The sequence below is a fragment of the Podarcis erhardii genome (genome assembly GCF_964252035.2).
Source record: "Podarcis erhardii genome assembly, chromosome: 6".
Lineage (NCBI taxonomy): Eukaryota > Metazoa > Chordata > Lepidosauria > Squamata > Lacertidae > Podarcis > Podarcis erhardii.
In genome coordinates this window covers 13,807,858-13,828,904 of record NC_138510.1, presented here as the reverse complement: position 1 = coordinate 13,828,904, position 21,047 = coordinate 13,807,858, and the positions used below count along the sequence as shown (strand labels likewise).

Here is a 21,047-nt window from a genome sequence, read left to right as displayed (position 1 = left end):
AGGTGCACAGGGCAGGTGTCAAAAGTGAATGCAAATTTTACCTTTGAGTAGTACACTAGTTTCTACACACATACACACATTCCACTCTAGCCTGCACCCAGGCAAGCAAGTAGCATTATCAGAGTTCAATGAAACATTCAAGGCAGGCAAAACCACTCAAGGAAGATGCAAAGCAGGACTGGTAAACGGGGTGGTGAGGCTGGAGAGCCTGAATTTTCCCATTCGTATCAGAGGTGTACCTAGGATCCCTTGCACTGGAATGCTGAGCAATGTGTGTGCGCGCACTCCAGGTGTTGTGGAAGGACTCAAATGCCTAACAGGGAATTTTTGCATCCACTCTGGCCTGCGCTACCAGCGGGGTCCAGGTTTTCTAACCCCTAGGTATGCCTCTGCCTGCTATACAGCATCTTAAGACTCTGAGCAACATAGATGGGTGTCTTCACTATCCATCCTTTTGACCAGACACCATCCCAGCAGAAAGCTGTCAGCATTAGGTCCTATTCGACCAGAGAAGGTGATCATACAAAATGAAAATGACTGAAACACACATCTAGGTTTAGGTAGCCAATAGTTCTTCCTTCTGATTCTTTGCTTCTCACTTTTGTAAATATCCGATTTACTGCTGGCTTTGTATTTCAAAGGAAGAGTGGCCAATTGTCCCATCACAGTAGCCCTTGATAGAACCTGAAATCATTTTGCACTTAGTACAACCTGTCCTAACTAGATACACATAACACCTTGTGTCTTCCATCTTAAGACTGTTGCAAAGCAAATGTTTGGCCTTTTCATTATATCTTGAACCCTCTACCTTTCCTTGAAAACTGAACATCTAATTCTGACATAAGTGTTCTGGAGCGCTTGAAAGCTTTCTCAACACTAAAACACTTAAGTTGGCCGCAGTACAGTAAAGTACAGTGGTACCTCGGGTTAAGTACTTAATTCGTTCCGGAGGTCCGTTCTTAACCTGAAACTGTTCTTATACTGAAGCACCACTTTAGCTCATGGGGCCTCCTGCTGCTGCCATGCTGCCGGAGCACGATTTCTGTTCTCATCCTGAAGCAAAGTCCTTAACCTGAGGTAATATTTCTGGGTTAGTGGAGTCTGTAACCTGAAGCGTATGTAACCTGAAGCGTATGTAACCCGAGGTACCACTGTATGTGCTTTGACATCAATTCTTCAACATAGTGATCCTGAGAAAGCTCTGCATACTTAAACATTAGCTCTGGACCATCTTTCCAACTTGCAGCTAGATTGAGATTCATTAGCAAGTGTTTATTTCTTTAAAATTATACAAAGTTTAAAATTATACAAAGTTTAGCTTTTTTTCTTCCTCATTATATCAGTTCATAAAAGTTCCACAGTTAACAGTAAATTTACAAGCTAAGTAGTGACAATAATTCTTTGTAAAAGAGTGGTTTAGGAGGGATGGGAACTTGTGGCCTTCCAGATGTTGTTAGACTCCAACTCCCATCTCTAGTCAGTATGGCCGACAGTCAGGGAAGATAGGAGATGGATTCCAACATCAGCTGCTGGGGCACTGGCTTCTCACACCTGGTTTAGCAGAAAACAGAAGCTTGATATTCTGGTTCATCTGCTGTCTGACATTGCAGCCAACTATCTAAAAAGACAGATGCACATGTGGAGTAATCAACAGCCTTCTGGATATACACAGGCATTTACTCTTCTGTTTCATTGTAGACAGGTGGCAAAATTCTCCTAGAGTTGGTCTTAACCCATGGGTGCGCTATTATTTCTTTCAAGGGAAGCCTCAGGGAAGGTGTACGGTTGAGTACTTTGGATATTAGGTCCTTGGCTCCATCTGACACCCAAGAAGGGAATGAAAAGTTAACCTTGGAAGAAAAGAATGTTTTAAGTTACATTTTCTTATGAAGCTAGTTGTGTCTTCTGCTTTTTTTAAAAAAAGTTGAATGCATTACCCTAGTGCCAGTTTATCTGCTTCTCCACCCCCATGCAGCTTTCCTATCTGCACATCAGCTTTGCCCTAAGATGCTCATACTGTTGGACAAGGACCTTGTCAATTATGTATCTTGTACAGCACCTCTACAAATAGGGTTATGTTAACTGCCATCCCTCAAAGGGCGACATGTCTGTGGGGCTATGGTCAGGGTATAAAAGGTAAAAAAAGGTAAAGGACCCCATGACAGTTAATTCCAGTCAAAGGCAATGATGAGGTTGTGGCACCCATCTTGCTTTCAGGCTGAGGGAGCTTGCCTTTGTCCACAGACAGCTTTCCGGGTCATGTATATGTACCAGCAGCCACACACTAGGCATGGGCATTCATTAAACAAGCAGTACACACACACCAGACACGAAGTCTCTCAGAACTCTGGTATACACACACATTTCTTTCCACTCCAGTGTTGTGGGTGGGAGGAAACCCTGCCTTTTACTCTTTCAAGAGCAGGCAGAGGGCTCATCTTCTGTGGCACTTAGTGCTAAGATCTGAGATCAAAGAACTTATGTAAAAACACAGCTGGGGGCTCTTTTATTTCCTAATCGGAAGATTAAGCACTCTGCCCTTTAAAAAGTGTGCTCTAAATAATAGAGGATGTTATCTCTTGACTAGATTTTGAGGAAAAAGCATCAAGGGTTGGCAGGCCACATGATTTGGCGGGTGGGGGCAGATCTTGATTGTGGGTTAGCCATCCTGGCTCATGGCTCTTAAGCTTGATGCTATAACCTAATGTGCCCATTCAAGGATAAACCATCAACATTTGGGCCCAAGTTTCAAGCTGTAGATTGCAAATTCCATTTACTCTCAAAGCTTTTTGTTCAGAAGAACATACATCTTTTATTCTTCTGAAAGTCTCCATCTGTGTTGGTGCTTCAAATGGTGCATATCCTGCAAGACACTCGTAACAAAGGACACCAACGCACCACACATCGACATTCTCACTGTGTGGACTCCCCTCTATCATTTCTGGAGCAAGGTAGTCTGCAGTGCCACAGAATGTTGTCCTCCTATTTTTTTAAAAAATAAATGGGTTCAGTTTAAAATTGCCAGTTGAAATCCAGTTTAAAATGGGTTCGCTTTTAACAGGACACATTCTGCATTTCACAGTTGCCAAATAGAAATTTAGCAGGTGAATATTTTGCTCACATGACTCTTCCCAACAGTATTGAATTCTTAAAATATATCTATACATACCTAAGTGATGGAGCATGCACTGACCATCCAAAGTCTGCCAACTTCAGCTCCCCTCTTAATCCTAACAGGAGGTTTTCTGGCTTAATATCTCTATGGATCACTTTTAGAGCATGGCAGTACATCAGAGCATCAGATATTTCTTCCATATACTGTAGATGTTTGATGCGCAGAAAATAAAAAAAAATAGGTAAGTTAATTCTGGCTGTTAACCAAGACTGCATGCAACTGTACATAAATTTAGCAGTGAGACTGGATTAAAAGTGCACTCACTGCTACTGTAATGCACAATAAGGTTTCCTCTATGAGTCTGGGTAGAAAACTTATGATTTTCCCACTGTAGAAAGAGTTGGGTTTACATAGCGCTGATTGGCCAACCATTGTGTCAGTATCAGAAAAAAATCCCTGGAATAGGGTGTTGCATAGGAGAGTTACAAGGGCAAAATAGAGAGGCTTGGAGGGCTGTATTTCATCCCATGGCGTAAGGTACTTGACCATTGCACATGATGTTCTGACCCCACCCACTTGTGATTTGGCTCCACCTACCACTGGTAGGCAGACTCCAACCTCTTCCCCCCCAGCCAAGATAATGTGGCTTTTGGTGATTCTCATCCTTAGGCTAGAACTTCATTTGGAGAACTACTAATGGGGTCTGGAAGTAAATATTAAATTCAGTGCACCTCCTCTTCTCAAAAGGGATCTCTTTAGTCCACTTCTTCAACTGAATCAAAGTCATAAGAAACTTAAATCTGTGGTCACAGGGGGATGACCTTAAAGTCTGCTGTGTCTGAAGTTTGGGTGCAACTCAGCTTGCAGAAAGAGGTTTGTATGGAGTTTGAACAGATAAAAGGACCTACAGATTCCCAGACTAGCCCTGTACTTTTAACCTCTTTGCTAACCGCCATATCCTTTACAGTTTAGATTGATACATTTTAGGTTGCATCCTGTTTGCAACTTATTTCTCACACTTGGATTGAGTATGAGGCCATCCTTGATGTATCTTCTGAAAGCAAAGGGGCAAGTATGGCTTTTTTTGTTTCTCCAACTAGTTAGTTAGCTAGGACTATAGAATTCTTTCCTTTCCAGTGCTTATTGATCATGATTAGAACATTCACTGACAGTTAGTTAAATAAGGAAAACATTGTTTCCACTGTCTCTGCGTTTTAAAAGGAGTAAAAGTAACAGAAAATGGAAACTAACTTTGTTGTTTGAATTGAGTTTAAAAGGACTAATACAAATAGAAACTGTTTCCCTCTAGAGGAAGCCTTTGAAACTGTCACAAGAGTTGAGCTGGGGGAATTTCCAGCTGCAAGATAAAAAGCTGTGAGATTCTGGGGACCTTGAATCGGTTGAGAATGTCGACAGAAGAGGCCTTAGTGGTTTTATTATGTAAGATAAGTGACTCACTGGAACAGCTTCACAAAAAGGTGGATGTGGTAACTACCAAAATTGATAATTTGGGACAAAAAGTGAACACCAATACAGAAACTATTCAGAAATTGATACAGGAATCTACTTTGACATGGCAAACTGCGGAGAAGGCTAGGGAGAAAGTTACTGCTGTTGAACCTAAAGTAACACAATTGGAGAGAGAGTGAGTCCCAGCCTTACAGATGCAATTTGATGACCATAAGTTGATGCCTGCTATGATTGAATCTAAAGAAAATCAGACTTTGAGGATCAGAGCCCTACCTGAACTAGAGAAGGAAAGTTTGATAGATTTCCCCACACAGGAATTCGATGATTTTTGGGACCAGGACTTGGGTCAAGAAGAGATTAAAACTGTGAGGGCCTTTGGATTTGGAAGAGGAGGGAAAAAAGAGAAGAACAAAATAAGAGACTGTTGGAACTACCAGAAGAACTTAGAAGAACAACAATTAAGAGTGGAAATTTTGAAAGACGTTCTGAAATACCTTTTGGATTTTAGATTTAACTACGGAGATTTGGTTGCCCTGTCGAGAAGGAATAAAATCATCTTTAGGTGGGAGTTTCCCCAAGATTTACTCTTTAGCTTCAAAGGAAGGAAAATAAAAATAAGATCAGTGGAAGACAAAGTAAAGTTCATGTATAAATATGAAGAAGACTCGCAGAAGGGACTTGGAAAAGAGTTAAGAGCATTGGACAGAAGATCACCAGGTTGATGGACTATATGGAATTGGCGGATATGACTGGCAGAATCCGAGACCAGGGAGAAGAGTTGGTGGAAGAAGATTGGAAAAAGTTTAAAGACTATTTATAAAAATATTGTAAAATTAATGAGTGTTAGAAAAATGTTGGAAAGGAGTTATATGGCTTTAGTAGAGATGTTACAAGGAATTAAGTACAAATAGATTATTAGAGTATTAAAGGGAAAATAAGGTTAAAATATGTTAAGACAAATATATATTAAAGGGAAAAAATAAGGTTAGAAAACAGAGGAAGATGGAAAGGAATTGCTGAAACAATTAAAGTGGAATACAAAAAGGGAAGTGTGAGGAGGTCGTTGAAACAAGGGAATGAAAGACAAGATACTGAAATTATTGGATGTGTTTTAAATTGTGTTTATTTTGTTTTGTTAATTTAATATTATGGTGTTGGTGTTGTGTGGTGTTTTTGTTTTTGTATTGTATTGTATTGTTTTGTTAACTCTTTTTCTTTCTTTTGTAGTTTTTAAAATGTTAATAAATATTATTTTTTAAAAAATAGAATTCCTTCCTTTCCAGAATGTCCTTCTGTTAATAAGCATAAGCTTTCTTATTTTATACTCCGTCTCAATCTGATTACCTTCCAATGAAAGGCATGCTCCAATCAAAGGCTCTCACTAAAGGCAACTTCTGCTGTTGCATAAAAGCGCCATATGCTAACAGGCTGGACCTTAAGCACTGGTGCAATGGGCTATGCCATCCTTTATGCCCAAATGTCCTTCTCCATCTCTGAAAGCCATGGCTTGGTTATTTCACAATGTTTGGGGCCAGTCAAAGCTGCTTCAACATCATAGACGGTATGTTGGTTTGCAGCTGTAGAACCAAATCAGAAGACGACACAGACAGACACACATAAACGGGCTTGGCTTTGCTCTCCTCACAATACATTTACCTATCAGGTTTTCTTTAAGGAATATCTACACCCTCTGAGGCACATTAGGCCAACAAACAGGGTTGGCTCACCCATGAGGTGGACTGAAGCAGCGGCCTCGGGTGACTGAATCCTCAAGTGGCAAAACGGGAAAGGCTGCCCCGCCAATAAATATTGACTACTCCAAGCTCACCAGCCATATGTTCTATGTTTTGCATTACTGTACTTCATCTCCAGCCAGCTCCTTGTGTAGAACAGTAACCTTTGCATTTGTACTCACAGTGGCTGTTCTGATGTCATCAAAGTGTGTTTTCTTCTGTAGCTCCTTGTACAGTTCTCCTCCTGGAGCATATTCCAACATCAGAAAAACCCGAGTCTGGTCATGGAAGTAGTTATACATCCTTAAGATATTTGGGTGTCTAGGCAGATTTTTTTGTTTAAAGGAAAAAAGGAGAGGACCTGTGGTTTAGGTCACATAAGAAGTAAGCGGCTGTGATAGGTAGACAAAGTACACACGGTCTACAAATGAATGTACTAACCAATTGCCGCATCCAGGAAGAAGATACTATTGAGATACAAGTTGTGTTTGGATCAATCAGTGCATGCTCCCTTGGAAGCAAATCTCCATTATGTTCAGTGGGGCTTACTCTTAGGCAGGTGGCGGGCATAAGATTGCAGCTGTAACTAAGGTGCACCAACCTGGTGTCCTCCAGATGTTTTGGACTACATAACATCTACACAATGTTTCAGAGGGGATAATGAGGCTTTCCATGTTTTGACAGATTTAGCACAGAGCAGGTATGCAGACCGCGTGGCCCTCAAGATCCTGATGGACTATAATTCCTCAACATGCCCGGCCATAGCAAGGTTCCTTAGCTCAGTGCTAAGCATCTGCACTGCATGCAGAAGGCCCTACCTTGTAGCTGTTATGATGCTGATAATTTACCGTAGTTTTCGTCCCATAGGACGCACCTAGTTTTTTGGGAGGGAAATAAAGGAATTCCCCCTCCCTTTTATTTCCCCCCCCCAAACCAGGTCGGGGAAACCAAACCAGGTCGAGGAACAGCGGGATGGCAGCGCTGTGCCTCCCTGCTGTCCCCCGAGCTTGTGGGGCTGGCCGATGTTTGCCCGGCGCGCGGGGCGCTCTGCTTCAGCGCGCCCTGCCCGCCGGGCGGCAGGCTGCTATCTGCAGTGTGGGGAGCCCTGCGGGGAACTCCTGCAGGGCTCCCCACGCTGCGGAATGTCTGCCCGGTGCGAGGGGCGCTCTGCTTCAGGGCGCCCCTCGCACTGGGCGGCAGGCTGCTATCCGCAGCCTAGACAGCCCTGCGGGAACTCCCACAGGGCTGCCTAGGCTGCAGATGTGTTCCCGAAGCACCGGGTGCTCTGCTTTCCGCGTGCCCGGCGCTCCGGGAAGCAAGCTGCTATCCGCAGCCTAGACAGCCCTGCGGGAGTTCCCGCAGGGCTGCCTAGGCTGCGGATGTCTTCCTGAACATCCGACCCCTCTCGCTCTCCAAGCTTCAGCAAAAGCCTGCATTTGCCCCATAGGACGCACCCAGATTTCCCCTTCATTTTTGGAGGGGAAAAAGTGCGCCCTATAGAGCGAAAAATACGCTTATTAATTAAATTTGTTAGCCGCTTTATCTTGCCCAAGGAAACACAAAGTGACTTACAACCAACCAACTCACCAAACCACACAGATATATTAAAACAAAAGGGGGGGGGAAGGAGACACATTAAAAAATCAGTGCCTAGCATCTTCGGGTGGGGTTAGGAAAGACTACTGTCTGAAACTTCTGAGCTGCTGCCAGTTAACACAGACATAGTACTGGATGAACCAATCATTGGGTCACCAACTCCAACCCCCTACAATGTAAGAATCTCAGCTAAAGCATCCATGACAGATGGCTATCCAATGGTCTGACTCTGAGGCAGTTGCCTCTGCATTCAGTTGCTTTACCTGAGGTGACTTAAGATTTCTATTTCTCTTCTGAGCTGGTGCTCTAGCTGAGATTTTTCCAGCAGTGATTTGAAAATGACTTTCAAGGCCAAGATGAAGTGAGTTTTTTTCTCCCGGGCCAAGTACACTGCTCCAAATCTCCCCTTGCCAAGTGGCTTGCCAAATTCAAAGTCTGAGGTGCCCCACATTTTCCTGTAAATCAAAGGGGGCAGTTAAAATCAATTACTAAACCAAGAGTACCATACATTTCCTTTACCAGCATGATAATATCTGGATAATCCCCATCTCTGATGTAGCACTGCTGCTGTCCAAGATGATGGACCCACGTGAATGTGCTCAGGGGCAAGTTGGCCAATGTGCTCAGTAACCATGCTCACATCATCTGCACAGGTGTGTAGCATGTAAAGGGGGAGAACTCTGAAGACTTGGGCAGAGGTGTCACAGGTAGTCCAAGCAGGACATGCTGGAGTAGACTGACACGTAAATGCAAGGCAGTTTTCTTATGACTGATCAGGGGCATTATGATTCAAATATGCCACTGAGAAGATTAAACAAACATCCATCAAGATATTGCACCTGTAAAGAAACTAGAAGAAAGGCAAAGGTTGACAAAAGGTACATAACCACAGAAAAAAGCATAATGTGTGTACAAGATACACACACTTAGTTTCTAATTCGGTATCAAAGCCATTCTTAACTGCAACATGGCAGAAGATTCCTCCAGTGTAATAGTCATCACGAGACACTTTTAAATAGTTACCTGGGAAGCAGAGAACCAGAGTCATGTTTGGCATTTGCTTGAGATACTTTTTCTTGAGATGCATTTTCTTCTGCAACAACAATTGCAGCAACTTAGAGGCATGATGTGATGGGCAGTAGTTACGGATCTAGTTAAAGTACTTTTTCATGTAACTGAATTGCTGTACAGTGGACCCTCTGAATACGAATTAAATTCATTCCAGGGGTCCGTCCACATCCTGAAAAGTCCGTAGGCAGAGGTGCTGCTTCTGCGCACACGCATGGCGTGATTGAATGCGCATGTGCGTGCGGCAAAACCTGGAAGTATACACTTTCTGGTTTGCCGTGTTCGTAACCTGAAAGTTCCATATCCAGAGTAACTAGAGGGTCCACTGTATACTTAACAAGTACTTTTTCAAAAGCTGTTCAAACTATATAATTGAACCACTTTTGTTTGTCCTTAACTAGCATAATTTAAGAATTTGATTCCTCCATTTGGGCGGGGGGCAAACTTGCTTATGTAACTCGCTATCATACTTAAAGCTCTATATAACTACAAACAGAAAGACACAAAATCATTCACTAAGAAGAAAACAAGCATGTTTGAAATTATCAGCAGAAAGGTGTGGCGATCTCCACCCATTCCATGACTACCACTTGTAGTTGCTCTGCCTACAATAAAAACACATACACACATAGTGACATAGCTTTATAAAAGCAATCTAAGACTAAAGGTTGCCTATGTTTGCTGCTTCACACTCAGCATCCTTTTTCAGGGTGTTTTTCTACATAAGCAGCTAAGGAGTTCTTGTTTCAATTAGCTTTATCAAGTGAATGCAAAAATCTAAATTACAAATGTTTCTCCTCCACAAACAGTACAAGAGGCTCCAAGGTGATTTAAGCCTCCCGAGGAAACACTAAATTGCACTGCAGTGGTTTTACAAAAGAATGACAAACCAAACATTACTGTTAATATGCTGGAAGGTATACTGTTGTTTCTCTGCTTACAGGATTGCTATCGTAAAACACAGCTTAAGAGAGAAGGGAGCAATAAGGAAATCAGTGTACTGGCACATAATTTTGTACTAAAGGAGGAGAGAATTAGAGAATTATAAAAGCAATCAAGACAGAAGAAAGATCTCCAGTTCTGGAAAGAACTAGTAAGTGCAGCACTAAGGACACAAGGAGTGCTGGATGAGGCCATCGGTTTCAGCGTCTTGTTTTCTATTGGAAGCCTGCAAGCAGGACCCGAGGGCAACAGCACTCTCCCTTCCTGCAGTTTCCAGCAACTGGAATTTCAGAAGCTTACTGCCTCCAACAGTGGAGATTGAACATAGTCATCAGAGTTAGGAGCCGCTGATTGCCTTATCCTCCCTAAATTTGTCATTTCCTTTGTAAATGCTATCCAAGTTGCTGGCCATCACAGCCTCTTGTGGGAGCAGATTCCATAGTTTAACCATGTGCTTGGGAAGCAGGACAGAAGAAAGATATCCTAAAGAAGACATGAAGAAGCAGAAGACAAGGAACAGAGCCAAGAAATGCAAGAGTGGACCTCAAATTTCCTACATGGTCCTCAAGAAAAGAATAACTAATTCATCTTGAAGCACAAGGGAAGCCATCTTTTCCTACTAAGTTTGGGGCTTATTGGGATGAGAGGTGGAAGTTGCATCATAAGGTACAGGAAGCTCAGGCAGAATGAGGCAGTTACCTCAGGAAGCTTATTTTGAATATCATGAAAAGGCAAATTGCTCATTATTTCATTTATTATTGTGCCCCCAATGAGATACATTTATGGGATTCTCTGCTGCAAAGTGCTGAAATGACTTTTTCAGACATGACATTGATGGTTCTGCTACAAGAAGCATGGCAAGATGTCTCCATATTGCTTAATGGATACAAATGTCACTCATAGACAGCCACTCCCTCAATGAAAGGTTGTAGGGCTAGTGGGGGTCTAACATGTTTCATCTCCACAAAGTTGAATGCAACTACAGCAGCCATGATTTCATGCAACCCATTTGCAACTGCTGTCTTGGTTATAGTTCTGAAAGTATGTTTAATGCTGATTAACATCTACATACCACCTTGTCAACAACAAAAACACTACTGTAAATACTATCTGGACAGAACTAGAAAATATAGAATCCATCAAATCCCTATATCCTACTGCGGTGTTTATCATTGCAGGGTATTTTAATGCACACATGGGAGTCGTCAGTGTAAATTTGTACACCCATTACAATCAGATTCTGGAACCAGATATTTACTTTGCCAGAGGTACCTCCCGTCTGTCTAAAGATCATAGATGTAATTATTCAGGGCTTTGTTTAGCCCAAGTTGTAAGGTGGAGGGACTTGCTAATATTAAATGGTGTGATAGAGGGAGATTGGCCTGGGGAATATACCGACTTTACAAAGCATGGAAGCAGTGTGATAGATTATATTGCGACCTCACAATTTGCGTATTAGTTTGTCATGGAGTTTGAGGTGGGTCATAATATTGAAAGCAATCATTTACCTTTAACAATGGTACTAGTAAGCCCAGTATTTAATCATTCTTCCCCCAAAACTCAATCTGTAATGCAAACTTAGGTGTGACTGTAGGCAATAGTATTAAGTGAACCCCAGTACTTAATCTAGCACTGACTCTCCTTCTTCATACAGATGACTTAAAGGCTATTCATACTGCTATTATCTCAGCTACCTCTGCTGCTGAGGCTATGGATTTATTTAAGATCTTGAATGACAGGTTGCAAGACCACTTGAGAACTGAGATCAAGAACAGTGGCTCAAGAAGATCAGTGGGATCTTCCAGGTGGTTCAACAAAGAGTGCAAGCAAGCTAAAAGCCAGCTGAAGAGATAGGGACGTGGGTGGCGCTGTGGGTAAAACCTCAGTGCCTAGGACTTGCTGATCTCATGGTCGGCGGTTCGAATCCCCGCAGCGGGGTGAGCTCCTGTCTTTCGGTCCCAGCTCCTGCCCACCTAGCAGTTCGAAAGCACCCCTAAGTGCAAGTAGATAAATAGGTAGCGCTTTATAGCGGGAAGGTAAACGGCGTTTCCGTGTGCTGCACTGGTGCCGGCTCGCCAGAGCAGCTTCGTCACGCTAGCCACGTGACCCGGAAGTGTCTCCGAACAGCGCTGGCCCCCGGCCTCTTAAGTGAGATGGGCGCACAACCCTAGAGTCGGACACGACTGGCCCATACGGGCAGGGGTACCTTTACCTTTATAATAATAATAAAAAAAAGCCAGCTGAAGAGAGTTTACTGTAAATATAGGAACTCTAATTTACCCCTCTTAATTAATGAATATGTTTCCCTCAGACAGAAGCATAAACTTCTGCTAAGATGGAAAAAAACAGAAAGCCTCTCACGATAAGGCCATCTCCCTCTTCTGGTGTACAACTGATTGGTGGAAGGTTCCATTTGTATTCCACTTCTGACAGCAAAATATCTCAGGCCAGCCCAGAGAGCTTACCAGAGAGCTTACACACGGCTCTGTGTCAAAACAACACAGATGCAGAACAACATACAGTATGAAACGGCAAGCAACGTACCTTTTGGCTCCAATCTTCCTTTGTCTTTGTTGAGTTGTTTTCTTACAGGTGTCTGCTGTACCGCTGAGCTGGCCATCTTTGTTTTAGGAATAAAAGCATAAAGGGATGAACCAAGAGATTATCTGGTTGCCTATGAAAACAGGATGCTGGACGTGATAGGACTTTGACTTGATGCAGCAGGGCTCTTCTTAGACACCTTCCCCAGGGGCAATTGAATCTTACTTAAGCACTAATTACAGGATAGTATAAACCACTGCACTTGAGGCAACTGGATGGTTTGGGTGTGGCTAGGCAGGCTGTGTAGCATACAGACAGCTCTGTTCTCCAGACAAGAATACCCACTGGGCTTCCTCTGCCTGCTCCCAGCATTTCCACTGTGGGGGACTGTCTCAGTTTGCCAAATGGTAGGGATGCCCCTGCACCAACTTGTCTGGAATTTGGGTTGCTGTATGTTGGAAGTTTGGTACTTGGGCAAGGCCCGATACACCTCAGAACCTGAGACACAAAGAGCAAAAACTTACGATTTCTTCCTGAGCTGAGCTTTGACTGTCAAAACAGGCTATGTTGGGCTTCCAATGCAGGAAGAAGGAGCTACACAGGGAAAAAGTAAAAAAGTCTTGTGGCATCTTACAATAAAGCCTTGCTAATTTATTATCACACACGTTTTTGAGGACCGTTTTTGAATCTCCTGATGTCATGTCACATGACATTAGGTGATTCAGTTTCAAAGGAAAAACTGGAAGCAGCCTCTAAATGCACTCCAAAATCTTCCTTTGTAGCCCTGGCTTTGATTTATGCCCCGCTACCACAATTCCTACTAAATGGAAGCCCCACTTTGGGCAGGGATTAGCTCCACTCAGTACAAGTGCTGCCAATTCCAGTTCCTATTCCTGCTTGCAGAGACACAATCAGAAGTTCACTCTAAGGCTGCCACTTGTTCATCTGAGCCACACCTTTACCTGCCCTACACTTGAGATCAGAGATATGCGTCAGATGGGGGGGGGGGAGAAGATGGCCATACATACAAATACCTGAGATTGCCCAGACCCAGTCTACACTGACCAGCAGTGTCTCTGCATGGTTTCAGGGGGAAATCTTTCCCAGTACTACCTTGGAGATACCTGGGAGAAAAGCTGATGACTCCTAGGGACTGAAGCAGTCCCTCCCCCCAAGTATTTTTTGAGTGGGCCAGCCCCTCTCAGTTTTCATAGGATGTTCAGCTCTGCTCCAAGCTCCATACAATATTGCACTGGGCCCTCTCAATCCTCTGGAGAAGCTGGCACCTTTGCCTATGAGAGACTCTCAGACCTTTTACATTCAAAGCAGTTATTCTAACACTGAGCTACAGCCAATCTCCATAACACTTTTATTTTTTTGCTGCATTGCATCAACACTGCTGTCACTCTGGGAATTGCAACAAAGGAAGGCACCAGGTGTACCTGCATGGAGTAGAAATGCATTGTTGTATGGAACAGGAATGCACTAATTTACCTTCTCATTTAAATCAGCTGAGGCAGGATGGGGAGTGAGAATCTGGTTAATATCCCCAACAACTTATATACCCTCTTTGTTGAACGGGAACTGGTTCAACTAGAGCGGGGGGTCAGCAAACTTTTTAGTGGGGGGCCAGTCCCCCGTCCCTCAGACCTTGTGGGGGACCGGACTATATTTTGAAAAAGAAAAAAAAATGAACGAATTCCTATGCCCCACAAGTAACCCAGAGATGCATTTTAAATAAAAGCACACATTCTACTCATGTAAAAACACCAGGCAGGCCCCACAAAGAACCTAGAGATGCATTTTAAATAAAAAGACACCTTCTAATTATGTAAAAACACGCTGATTCCCGGACTTTCCGCAGGCCGGATTTAGAAGGCGATGGGGCCACGGGCCTTAGTTTGCCTACCCATGAACTAGAGCAATGATGTCTAATCCCAGGTAATTGAAAACCCATCACATAAAACAAGCAATTATGCCAAAATATCAGCACTAAAAACTTTTCAAAATGCATCATTTAGAAAGCATTCAATTATATTTAAATTAATGTCCTTCAGAAAGTACTTGTTCTCTTAAAATCTACAGAGCTAGGTTACTTGGCATAGCATCCCACCCACCCTGCAACTCCTATATTAATAGTTCATTACCTAATAGACCAAACCAATTTGCAGAGTTCTTTGGGACTCCAGAAAAAAGCAGGATTTCAGTAGCAGCCTTAGTGCAGGCTTTTTCTACAGTCACTGTCCTATCAGCTCAGGCCTTTCTCCTCTGCATTGCAAATGGATTCAGGTGCAAAGACTGGAGCCAAGATCAATTCTTAAAGTCACACAGTTTCTGGGAGTTGAACAACTAGGTACATAGGGTTTCAAGGCTCCAATGCCTTTAATACAGTGGTACCTTGGGTTACATACGCTTCAGGTTACAGACTCTGCTAACCCAGAAATAGTACCTTGGGTTAAGAACTTTGCTTCAGGAAGAGAACAGAAATTGTGCTTCAGCGGCGTGGCGGCAGCGGGAGGCCCCATTAGCTAAAGTGGTGCTTCAAGTTAAGAACAGTTTCAGGTTAAGAACGGACCTCCAGAACGAGGTACCACTGTACAGGGATGGAGAAGCTACAGCTCCCATTGTGCCTGACTGTGGGACATACCTGGCCAGGGCAGAGGGAAGTTGGGAGTCCAACAACACCTGGAGGGGCTGCCCAGCCCTGCCTTAAATAAAACTCATAATATAGCTACCAGTGGCAATGCCTCAAAGCATGGAATGTTCTTTACCAGAGCTGTAAATCAAACATGACTGTGATGACTTTGTTAAGTAAGAGGTCACAGGTTCCCACCCCTATTTCACTTGTTATGTAAATGACAGAATTTTTATGTGCCATAAAAGGGTGTGGAGGGCAACTGCAGCTGTAATTCTGCTCTCCTCCCAACCTTCTACAACTTTTAAAGGTACAGGGAAAATGTCCTTTGCATTTAATCATCTTTGTTGACTCATCACAAACCTCATTCTTGAAAGCAATTTTTTAAAAAGGTCCATCTGGGTAAGTCGTGAACATGCAAATTTGCTGCTTGTTCTACAGCAAAGGACAATTGAGAGGGTTCATTAGATCAGTTAGCATGGGGTGGAACAGATGTGAAAAGCAGACCCTCCAAGTGTCCCTATTTTCCAGGGATGTCCCTGGTTTAGAGAAGCCATCTCAGTTTCTGATTTGATCCCATAATGTCCCACTTTTCCTTAGGATGTCCCTATTTTCATTGGAGAAATGTTGGAGGGTATGGAGTTATCCGACCCCTGAGCCATCTGAAAGCAATCCTGTATAGGGAAGTTTCTTTAAAAAATGTTTAATGTTTTATTATGTTTTTACATATGTTGGAAGCTGCCTAGAGTGACTGGGGCAACCCAGTAAGATGTGTGGGGTATAAATAGTAAAATTATCATTATGGAATGGGACATCCCTATTTTCATTGGAGAAATGTTGGTGGGTATGGAAAAGGCAAATTCATGAATGATGAACATAGCAGAGCTAAAAGGCGTACTGTTTTTCTATAAAATGTTGATGGTGTACAGATGTGGCTCTAATCTTTGATCTGATATTAATACATTTGCCACTTGTTTTTTTTTCCTGGGCCAAGGCTTCTAAGGCTAAACAGCTTGAGTTTCCACCAGGCTTAGGGCTGTCAATTGTTTTAACAGGTCCTGCTACCGTACCTTTAACAAAAGCCTGACAAACAGAAAGTAAGTAGCTGGAGCTTTCTCCAAAGCTGCATCTGTCAAATTTGTGTGTGTCAAGTTGTTCTTAAAGGCAGCAGAGCAGGGACAGTGAAGTTGGCAACCCTAGCATTCACTCGTGAATTCTTTATTTGTTCAATGTGTAAGGACATAAAAGAGGAACCCAACAAAGTTTGCGAAGCAGTTTACAACCAGGTGAGGTGTCAGTGTGACCTCCAGTTCAAGAGAAAAGAGACAAGCAGAGCCGGCAGCTGCCTCAGGCGGTACCCAAGAGAAGTGGCACTGAGGAAGAAAAGGAAGCCGCTGCCCGAATGCTGCTTTGCATGGCGGGGTTGCCATAGATACTTCCCTTCTTTGTCCTCAAGGTGCCATGAGATCAGCAAGCCTATTCGCCAAGCTCCCAGAGAGCAGCAGGGCTATAGGAGAGCAGCCAGCTACTACCCCACTTCTGCCACAGCTTCACGCAGTACCTACGACAATCCTGCCTTATAAAGTCCAAGTGGGGCAGCAGCTTCCTCGTCCACCTTGCCATCTCCTCCTCTGCCTGCCCATCCTTTCACTTTCTCGCCTTCTGCTTTCCACCACCTGATTCCTTGATTTTTGCCTTGGTCACCTCCTCCACTTGACTTCGTATTTCAAATATTACAGGACTAAAGGTGAAGGTAAAGGGACCCCTGACCATTAGGTCCAATCGTGGCCGACTCTGGGGTTGCAGCGCTCATCTCGCTTTATTGGCCAAGGGAGCCAGCGTACAGCTTCCGGGTCATGTGGCCAGCATGACTAAGCCGCTTCTGGCGAACCAGAGCAGCACACGGAAATGCCGTTTACCTTCCTGCTGGAGTGGTACCTATTTATCTACTTGCACTTTGACGTGCTTTCAAATTGCTAGGTTGGCAGGAGCTGGGACCGAGCAACAGGAGCTCACCCCATTGCAGGGATTTGAACCACCAACTTTCTGATCGGCAAGTCCTAGGCTCTGGTTTAACCCACAGCACCACCCGCGTCCCTATTACAGGACTACAATGGATCTATTGCATTCATGTGCCCCCACTTTCTAATCCCTGGAGCTCAAGGTGGTGTGCATGGATTCTGCCCCTCATAATTTAATTCCCACATTAATCCTGTGAGGTAGGTTTAGGCAAAGTGTGTGTGTGGGGGGAGTCAAGTCATCCCTGACCACTGGCCCTGCTGGGAGCTGGCAAGTGCTTGGTGCTGTACAAACATGGAAAATGTCCTAGTCAGGTTGCATGGTGGGTGTGGGTTTTGTGGTTCGCCTCAGGCACCAAAAGGCATTGGGCAGGCCCTGGAGGCAAGGAAGCAGTTGTGAACAAGCTTACTAGAGAGTAAGTCCAATTGAACTCTATGGGACTCACTTGTAAGAGTAATCAGTTGCAGGGTCATGGCAGCACATGTGGTCTAGAGCAGCATTCCAGTATGTAATTTCTCAGGCCTGCAGTTAGAAAATTGTTTTGGTTTGAGACAGCTCAAATTCTTTATGCCCTCTGTTGGTTCTGGTCAGCAGCTTTTGCAGGTTTTTGAAACTCTACAAGAAAAAGTGCAACTTCTGTTTTTCAAGGGCAAAAATGGAACGGGTATGCATTGTAGATGGAATCACCTTTTAAAAAGGGCTTCAGCTAAAACTGTATCCATCCTGTGTTAATTTATGGCTTAATTTGAATGTGGCCTCATGGAGTGTTCTCCACCAGGGGGCAGAGCAGTGCTGTGAATGGTGCAGGACGAACATAATTAATTGTGGAAAGCCACTGTTGGACTGATAACTAGTGGCTTGCCATTATTTATAGCTGTTCATCAACTATCATACCACATTCTGCCCAGAATGACTCTTCAGTCTTAGCCAACTCGTTTTGTAACGTTGTTGGCTGGGAATGGTTTTATAACAGTTATAAAACAGATATTGGCTAATGCCAGTATCTTATGGTGCTCTAGATCGAAACAGGCTTCGGCGTCCCAATAAATCCTACATACCCTTAAAAGTAAAACAACACAAAAACATTGTTGAATGCGGGGGGGGTTGGGGTTGGATTTTTCTTTCATGGGAAATCCTTTTGGGAACCACCTAATTTCCACCTCTGCTATTTCATTTGCTTTTTTTATTTTTGTTTTTAAATAAAGAGCTTTCATTTTTAGGACTAATTCAGAGTACTTGCATGCTTTGGTCCTGTAATAATAATAATAATTTATTATTTGTACCCTGCCCATCTGGCTGGGTTTCCCCAGCCACTCTGGGCTGCTTCCATAGAAACCAAAAATACACTAAAATATCACAGATTTTAAAAACTTCCCTGAACAAATAGCAAGCTTTTAGGGTGTGTGTGTGAAGGTTAGATTTGGGGAAACTGCGCAAGGAAAGCTGCCCCCCATTTAGTGTCATGGCCCTGATCTAATCTCCTAGAATGGCTGCTTTTAAATTTAAACAAACCAAGAGATCCTATCTTGACCCTCCCACTGTTTCATTTAATATAAGCCCTGAATTATTCAGATATTTACAATGCAATCCTAGGCATATCTGTTCAGAAGCAAATCCTACTGAGTTCAATGGAACTTACTGTGTGTGTAGGGATAGGAATGAATCCTAAAATGGAATCTGGGTGAGCAAGGGATCGTGGCGTTTTAAAACTATTCCCCTTTCCCCCTTATCCCTTGCCTTCTTAATTAATATCTGTGGCATTTCTCATTTGCAGTGCCATTTCCCCATAAAAATAGCTGGAAAACAGCATTTTGGGAGGGGGCAATACTAAAAAAAAGTATTTGGAACCCCAAAATCAAAAGGCCCCAAAAGAAAAGCTCAACAACTTTTCTGTCTGGATTAATAATAATAATAATAATAATAATAATAATAATAATAATAATATGGTTGTGGGCAAGATTCCTGCATTGCAGTGTTGGACAAGATGACCAACATGGTCCTCTTCAACTCTGTAATTCTATGCTTCTATAAGCAACAAAAGTGGTTTTTTAAAAAGCTAGAACTTTTGCGGCATGAAAAATAGCAAGATTTCAACAGGAAGTAACTGGTGGACACTGATTAGAAACAAAATAGTATGTCTGCCCTGAAACTTCTGTAGCTGCCAGCTATATTGAAAACAGGACTGTGTATAACTGCCTTGATACCATCATGAGCACAGATCACATTGAATGCACAATAAAAAGGATATCTGGAAGGGCCCTTGGGTGACTGTATGTCACTGGTCTTCATCTGGTGGGTTGAGACCCACTAGTGGCCTGCAGCCTGATACAAGCTGGGTCGCAACAGGAGCACGACCACCATGCAAAAATATGGCAAAATATTAAGAAATGGGTCCCCCAAAATGCAGGTTTGGGTTAAAAGTAGGTCCTGGTTCTTGAAGAGGTTCAAGATAACCTGCTCTATGTGACCTCATGCCAGACAAGTACAACGGTTTGAAAAGTGAGATATACTTGCAGCGGAAGAAATGTGAAGGAAGATGTGAGAAAACTCACAAGCATTTTTGGTGCAGTTTTTGGATCATTCTTGTTAAGCTGTGGGTGAACATATCAGACAACACAGCGATTCTTCAAACAGCTCTTGTTTATTCACAGGCCAGAACAGAACTGAACTGAAGGGTTCAGCCAGCCTGCTTATATAGAGCTCCACTAGAACGCAACAGTAACCATTTTCTGTAACTAGCCAATCACTGAACGTCACTTTTGATCCCTTATTTGCATATGTGGACCTGAACTATCTACATTATCCCCCTGCTGGCCCAGGGTGAGAACTTCAGTACATAACAATACTTGAGTGGCGTATGGAGGTCATTGGGTTCAGTTAGGTCTGCATCATCATGGACAGGCAGAGTTTTTCATTTAGTCTTTTCTTTGCCCCAGTAAAGTTCCTGTGCTGCTGTTATGAGCTGCATGCACATTCCATGCTGCCAACGATCTGCACAGAAGTTGCTCTTTTATTTGAGTGGAACCTAACAGAAACAGCTGGCTCTGGCTTGGGCTGGGGAATAGAGCCACTCATGGACAGAGGTGCCAGCTGCTGTTCTAAGTGGCTGTCAGAATGTGTTCACTACGCCAAGGGCAGCGTCTGATCTGCTGGCAACTGCTGAGTTCGCACTGTCACAGCCAATGTTAGAAAAAGGAAGACAAGAGGTAGATCAGGAGGTGCTGTGTCTTCTCCCATCCTGTTCCTGCAAGTTGAGATGATCTTTATTCTGGTGCACGACAAGAAAATAATAGTGAGGACTAGGGAGGCAGCTAGACCCCCACTAGAGCAGCAGCCAAGGAGAACGTGAATTATGTTGTTAGGAGATAAGGGCAGAAGGGTAATCGGCTCAAAATGGACAGGCCTGGTCCAGCACATCTTTCGTTAGGCATAGATAGCGGTTTTGGACTAAAGTAGTTATCCAAGTACAGTACAGTACAGGCAATATGTTGCTATGGGAACTAACCATATTAGGAAACATTTTTGGAAGGAGAGAGCCTTTGGGAATCAAGATTTGCCATCTCTCTGCTGAGATAGACTAAGGCAGATTAAGAACAGGGACACGGGTGGCGCTGTGGGTTAAACCACAGAGCCTAGGGCTTGCTGATCAGAAGGTCAGCAGTTCGAATCCCCGCGACAGGGTGATCTCCCGTTGCTCGGTCCTTGCTCCTGCCAACCTAGTAGTTCGAAAGCACTTCAAAGTGCAAGTAGATAAATAGATACCGCACTGGTGGGAAGGTAAATAATATACAGTGGTACCTCAGGTTACAGACGCTTCAGGTTACAGACTCCGCTAACCCAGAAATAGTACCTCGGGTTAAGAACTTTGCTTCAGGATGAGAACAGAAATCGTGCGGCAGTGGGAGGCCCCATTAGCTAAAGTGGTACC

General features: G+C 43.5%; 1 protein-coding gene across 5 annotated transcripts; it reads right to left on the bottom strand.

Annotated features, from left to right (window-relative positions):
* Positions 1 to 1,251: 1,251 nt before the first annotated feature.
* LOC309344995 (aurora kinase C-like) lies at positions 1,252 to 20,685 on the bottom strand. 5 transcript variants are annotated; one of them, XM_081867994.1, is made up of 10 exons: positions 20,625 to 20,685; positions 17,565 to 17,734; positions 12,990 to 13,059; positions 12,469 to 12,544; positions 8,938 to 9,007; positions 8,178 to 8,369; positions 6,501 to 6,639; positions 3,170 to 3,318; positions 2,808 to 2,982; positions 1,252 to 1,850 (listed from the first exon to the last, which is right to left on the bottom strand). In XM_081867994.1, the coding sequence occupies exons 2-10, from the start codon at positions 17,600 to 17,602 to the stop codon at positions 1,677 to 1,679; spliced, it is 1,083 nt and encodes a 360-aa protein (XP_081724120.1). In that variant the 5' UTR covers positions 17,603 to 17,734; positions 20,625 to 20,685; the 3' UTR covers positions 1,252 to 1,676. The 5 variants fall into 5 exon arrangements, with proteins under 5 accessions (XP_081724120.1, XP_081724122.1, XP_081724121.1 ...); XM_081867996.1 differs by lacking the exon at positions 17,565 to 17,734 and having other exon boundaries at positions 20,625 to 20,657; XM_081867995.1 differs by lacking the exons at positions 17,565 to 17,734; positions 20,625 to 20,685 and adding an exon at positions 13,275 to 15,001.
* Between the last annotated feature and the right edge of the window lie 362 nt (positions 20,686 to 21,047).

Bases quoted from the DNA above. Each gene is read 5' to 3' on its own strand.
- LOC309344995 (XM_081867992.1), bottom strand. From the start codon at position 13,178: ATGTCATGTGACATGACATCAGGAGATTCAAAAACGGTCCTCAAAAAC. The intron at 3,319-6,500 runs GTGAGTACAAAT...AAACATCTACAG, and splicing joins ATGACATCAGAACAGCCACT to TATATGGAAGAAATATCTGA. The intron at 2,983-3,169 runs GTATGTATAGAT...TTAAAAAAATAG, and splicing joins GTGCATGCTCCATCACTTAG to GAGGACAACATTCTGTGGCA.